At 40.1% G+C, this 6,000-nt stretch overlaps 1 protein-coding gene across 5 annotated transcripts in view; it reads right to left on the bottom strand.

Annotated features, from left to right (window-relative positions):
• pcbp3 (poly(rC) binding protein 3) overlaps window positions 1-6,000 on the bottom strand; it is a 33,221-nt gene that overhangs the window by 4,946 nt on the left and 22,275 nt on the right. For 3 of the 5 annotated variants that reach the window (XM_068571922.1, XM_068571926.1, XM_068571923.1), the window contains exons 9-12: window positions 3,913-3,954; window positions 2,288-2,366; window positions 1,160-1,212; window positions 548-717 (exon numbers count right to left, since the gene is read on the bottom strand). In XM_068571922.1, coding sequence (XP_068428023.1) covers window positions 548-717; window positions 1,160-1,212; window positions 2,288-2,366; window positions 3,913-3,954 — 344 coding nt within the window. The remainder of the gene's footprint in view (window positions 1-547; window positions 718-1,159; window positions 1,213-2,287; window positions 2,367-3,912; window positions 3,955-6,000) is intronic. The other 2 variants (XM_068571927.1, XM_068571925.1) reach the window with 1 other exon arrangement.

The raw sequence follows: 6,000 nt of genomic DNA, 5'->3' as shown, positions 1-6,000 counted from the left end.
TTAGGTTTGTTGAGGCTGCATTCTTTGCAGATTTGTCATGAAGATTTTGTCCATTAACTTTCCAAACTGAAGTTGGCGCTGAGCATTTGATGATTTACTTATTGAACATTCAGTTTACTGATCTGCAGGTTCTGTCCAAAGACTCAGCTTTGTCTCAGTAGTTGGCTTTGCTCCCATGAGCCACTCACTTGTAAAGAGTGTACTGGCTGAAATTTAATGCATTTTAATGTCTACACTTGGGTGGAACTAAGGAACAAAAGTAGACAGAAAAAAACAAAGACTATAAAATGAATAGCTGCATTATTCGTGGCCTTAAATGTCACTTGTCAAAACCTGACAGGTGTCGTGTGTTTTCTGGCAACGCCATCAAAAGTTTCAGTGTCACGAATGTCAACACTAAACTAGCAAGCTTTTTATTTGTCTTTTCAAACGGCAACATCACATTATAGCAGTTATCTCGGATCTTTGATATGAGCAAGGTCACTCAGGTGTTGCTTTTATCCTCTTAGATTGTGCCGGAGCCCCGCAGTTAGAGTTGAAAGGTTACCTGGCATTGATGAGATACTGGGCTAGGCTGATGTTAGCAGGAGTCCCTGTGATGGTGATCTGCCGCTCTGACGAGCCCTCCATGGCATTCGCAATTTTAATCTGCGCTCCAGACATCTGTCGAATCTCATTTATTTTGGTTCCCTGGCGTCCAATGATGCAGCCTATTAGCTGGGGGGAAGCAAAGTCTTTGGGTCATAGAAGAAGGAAACATCTGTGTTGTCTTAAACATGCTCAATACCTACAGTTATATGATTGATATTTAAAAGGAAGTTTAATGGGTAATGAAATGGCCTGAGTTTCATTTAAATACTGTCATAAAGGAAATTAAGTTTGAATAATGATAGCAATGATTTAGCTGACAAGGGTTATTCTGCTGTGTAATAACTGAAATTTGCAGACTAACTTTAGGTTTTGTCGTGAGCCATTTGTGCTTTGAACATTTATACATTTGAAACAGGATTTTTTCAATCGTTTTGCACAATGACCATCACGTCAACATCGCTTGAATATACATGGCATACTAATTGAAAGACACATCATTTAAAAAGCACACAATTTCAATAAATAACAGCTATTCATCAGACATCTGCTTCCAGAAAGCATCACTCACATCATTGGGAATGGTGAGTTCATGGGTGCTGGCTGGTGGACTGGCATCCAAACCTAAATTGGGGGAGATAAGATGAGAAAAGAAGAAAAAAAAGAGATTTGTTTTTAAAAAGTCACTTTAACCTTTCAAAAAGACTATTTTTAGATATTTGGGAATGGGTTTATCTGCTTCTTTGACAAGAATTGACAAAGAAGATTGGTACCGCTTTCATTATGATGGTCGGTGACAATCTTCTCAGTTAACTCTTTAAAAGTGATGTACGGTCGGTAGATTTTACAGTTAGCCAGGCTAGCCAGGACAGCTGATTTCTTACTGTTGCTAGTCTTTTTGTTAAGCTAAGCTAACTGTCTGTTGGCTTAAGCATCACAGCAGTATTTTATAGTATAGCTTTTGTCCAGACAATGACTGAGCATATCCAAAACAAACGGTTTATTTAAATATGTAACCTAATTTCAAACTAAAACCTTTGCTGCAGTTTATTTTTCAAGCACTTTCATTTATCAATTAGCATGTTTGTGTGATTTGATGTGAGAAAAGTCACTTAAAATGCATGCGCTTTTTTTATTATCAATAATTCTATGTATCAGAGAAACACACGTATCTGTTTAGATGAAAGTAGTAAAAAAATTAAATAAAAATCAAACATGTATTAATCAGATATTTTTGGTTGGTACAAATATTATTTTTTCTGTATCATGTTCTGCATTTTAACTTGCAAAAGACCAAGGTCCACATGAAACCGTTGAGATGAGGTCAGATTGTTGGTTATTTTTACAGGACAATGTGGAAAACCTATTTCACGGGAGGTATTTCATCTGTAATGGAAAGTAAAGAAAGCTAAAAATGTGTTTAGAGGAAGGATCCTGTTCCCAAGAGATAACACAATTATGTATTCATTGTTTTAAAGTGAAGCCCAGTGCAATGTTTTTTGTGCATTTCACCGGCATAATATCAGACAGAGCCAAGAGAAAAATATATACATGGAAAAAAATCAAAGAAGGAGAGAAACCACGGGGGTCAAGTCATGCTGTGCCAAAAGAGAGATACGGTGGAAGGTAGGGAGAGAGAGAAACCATTTCTCTGGATGCAAAGAGAAGGAAATGTCTAAAGGGCCTTGTGGGTACGTACCAGGGAAAGCAGGGGTGGTCTGTCCGAGAGGGGTAAAGGGGGTTTGCTGCATAGCCAACTGGTGGAGCTTGGTCAACTGCTGAAGGGGTTAGGAGGGAAAGTAGAACTAAGAGGTTACTGGTACACAGGTCACACCGAAAAATGAAGCAAACCAAAACTAGAGTGAAGAAATGGTGAGGAGGAGGAGGAGGAGGAGGAGGAGGAGGAGGCCATGACACAGGGGTGGTGGTGGACAAAAAAAGTAAGAGAGGAAAAAAGAGGAACAGAGAGAGGGATGATTGTCTGTCACGGAGTTGTGGATTGCTTAATTGTTCTTCCTTTTCTGCTAATTCCCTCGTGATTTTAATATGAATCAATGGGGTTTTTTGTTTTTTTGGAGAGACAACTCTACGCATGAGCACACGAACCAAAAGCAGGAAGAAACTTTGTTCTCATTTGCCTCCTCAATTACCCTGTGTCCGTCCTAGCTGGCGCTTATGGCTCAGAACATAGAACCTTTCAGTTTTTACACGCTTGTCAGAGAAGTCGGTGCCCCTCACTTTCCCCCCCTTTAGACATCGTCACAGCATGTCCATCCCCTGCTGTGGATCATTTCCATCAGGAATGGAGGGAAAGACGGATGCTTTCAAGCCTTCTTCTCCTTTTAAGAGGAGTTTTAATGAGGGTGGAAGAGGTGTCAAGCCTGTACTTGAGTGATTGTACCGTCAACCACCACCTCCAGTGGCATCAATCACTGCCTAACTTTGAATTAGTGGATGTGACACACTGTAGCTCTTGAGATGCTCTTTACGACAAGGACAGATGAAGGCAGATTATTAATGGAGACTATATGGGCCAGCGGAATTAAAGGGGTGTCTGTATCAAAACTGCCATTATTGTCTTTGTCTTTATTGCTAACCCCGACAGTCAACATTGTGTAATCAAACCACAAAGCAAGAGTTCTTTCCGGTGGTTGAGCTGTAGTTCACCCCTTAAAGGGACAGTGTGTAGATTTTGGTGGCATCCAGTGTCGTGGTTGCAGATTGCAAATAATTGACTAACCCTCGGCTCACGCCTCCCTTACCAAGACTGTTAGCGTGGGCCGCCGAGCGCTAAACTCTGGTCACTCCATTTGCTTGGTTCAGAGGCTATCCTTACCGTGACAATATGACCTAAGGAGCAACATCTATACCTTGGTTTCGCGCTCTGTGACTCACATTATCACAATTTCACAAGGGTGTCGGATAACACGAGGTAGCCGGTTCGATCTCTGGCCTCCGACAATTTGCATGTCAAAGGGCACTTGAGCAAGACACTGTGCACCCTGGGTGCGTAAAATGCTAAAGATGGGTTAAATGCAGAGGCCATGTATGCATGTATGTCGATGTCATGTATGTACGTATGTAAAATAACGATTGTAATACGTTTAAACATGAATGTAAAAACATAGTTATGCTAATAGATGCCCAGAAATGCTCCACACTGGTGCTTTAAACCACAAGAACAGAGATTTTGGAGGTCATGATTGATGACTTAAAGAGCTGCTGTGTCCTTGCAATAAGATGCCTGCAACTATTTTGTATTATACATGATTAAGATACAGGTGGAACTCTTGACTGAATCAAAAAAAGAGACCAAGAACTCACATCTGGATGTGGTATGGCGTATTGTCCCTGAATTGTGTAGGCCTGTGGAGATGAACAACATAACAGAGAGCAGGTTTTAGGATCTTGTTAACAATAAGAAGAGGGAGAAAATCCAACGCAGCCTCAAGACAGTTTGTGAACTTGTCACAAAATCACTCGTTGGTCAACATTACGCTACAAAACAGAAGTTAAACAAACTCTTCGCCCATCTTGAAGTTCCCAACAAAACCTTCGGAGATGCTCTGGATGTGGGCGTGTTTAATTCCACTGCGACCCTGATTGACTTATCAATATTCTGTTGTGCAGAGCAACACAATAAACTAGACAATTTGTCTCCCAGCGCACAAAACAGTTTATATTTTTGTGCTATTTCCCGTCCTGCCATGATGCTGGGAGTCAGATTGTTCACTTAAAAGTGTTTTTATTTCAAACATATTATGATTTTCAAAAACAGTAAGAGATATTACAGCGAATATTTGTCTCAGCCGTACTTTTTATAACCACATTCAAAGCAGTGACATGAATCCCGTATGCATTCACATGTTCTCATCACAACGTGTCACATGCTGGTGCTTGGTCTGGACCTTTGGCATCACTTGGTAACTGTAAGAGAGTCTTAAGGGGAGATGACAGGTCATCAGTATAAGCCATGCAGAAAGTGTATGCATCATCTGAAATCTGGGAACCAGAACAGTCTTTTGAAATGCAGCTCAGCAGGGTTTGTCATCAGAAATAAAAAAAATACTAATAATAAAAAAGTGAAGTATAAAAGGACATATCATTTTAAGATGGATGTATATGATGATTCTCAGGGCATCATTCCAGTATCTTATACTTATTTTTGCAGCAATTTTGGATTGATACCATTTGTTTTGCAGATTTCGTGCTAAATCTAACACTTTTATACATCCTGAGGATGGATTGAGAAACTCATTTAAGACAAAAAAAAAAAAAAAAAGACCATGAGGGATTCACTAGAAAACGCCCTGCTTTGATTTTGCATCAACAACTTTGACATTTGGAAGAATGCCATTTTTTTTTAAATCACTTGGAAACCCCCCTTTTTGTCAATATACTTCTTCTGAATGCCAGAGGTCTCTTGTTTTCAGTTTTAAAGTTTCATGAGGCAGAGATTATCCTAGAAGTCACAACAGTAAGCTGCAAAAAACAACAACAGTAAAATGAGTAAGCTTTAGGAAAGCATCTAATGGGGACGTGGATACATGGTGGTTATACCTTGTTCATCAGGTTCACCTCATACAGACGCTAACGTGGGCCTTGTTCATGGTATCAGAGGGGCGTGACAGTGCATCAGTATCTGACGCCCTTGGAATGAGAGCAGGTTGATGCAGTTTAGAATATAATGTATATAGATGAAGTGCAATGAGACCTTGTACATGCAAATCTTAGAAGTGGTTCATTTCGTATTAATTTATTGTTATATAAACATTATATGATTAATGTGGGTGTAAAACAAGATAATATCCTTCGTGTTATGTAGTGCAGTAGACTGATAAGTATTTCATAATGTAAATAACTTTGCTTTGCACCCAGTCTTCAAGAGAACAGCTCCAGTAAGCTCTTGAGTACAGAAAAGCACAGAAAAATATAGCCGATGTTTATGGTTACAAAACAAGAACAGGAAGATCTGCACAAAGTGATGCAATCCAACATGTCAGTATTAAGAACGACACAGGCGATACAAAGACAGTGCTTCTACAAGGGTTTTGTATTGAGATGTACTCTGTTACACAACTGTGTTACACGGCTGTTTCTATGTATCCCTGTGAGTGTGTTCACTCAACATTTTCCATGCCGGTGCAATCGGCTTCAATTTTGTCCTATGCATGAAACATCCACCGGGGATGACTTCCAGACAAAGGAAAGAACGTGCTTTCCATGTGCTTTCAGCTCATATCTGCAACTAATGTAGGAAACAGCACATGAACTACCAACACATTCTAACTCTGGCGCTCTCGGTACCCATCTGGCGTCAGTTCTGGACGTGGCAGGGAAGGTGTGTCAGTTTCCACTTGCATAGAGTCTTCAAATCAACCTCGATGTGCACAGGAAGCTCAGGTTGAGGCA

Source organism: Clinocottus analis, unplaced genomic scaffold, assembly GCF_023055335.1.
Source record: "Clinocottus analis isolate CAN_PGR_092001 unplaced genomic scaffold, fCliAna1.0.p SCAF_12, whole genome shotgun sequence".
In the NCBI taxonomy this organism is placed as follows: Eukaryota; Metazoa; Chordata; class Actinopteri; order Perciformes; family Cottidae; genus Clinocottus; species Clinocottus analis.
This window is presented reverse-complemented; position numbering and strand designations above follow the sequence as displayed.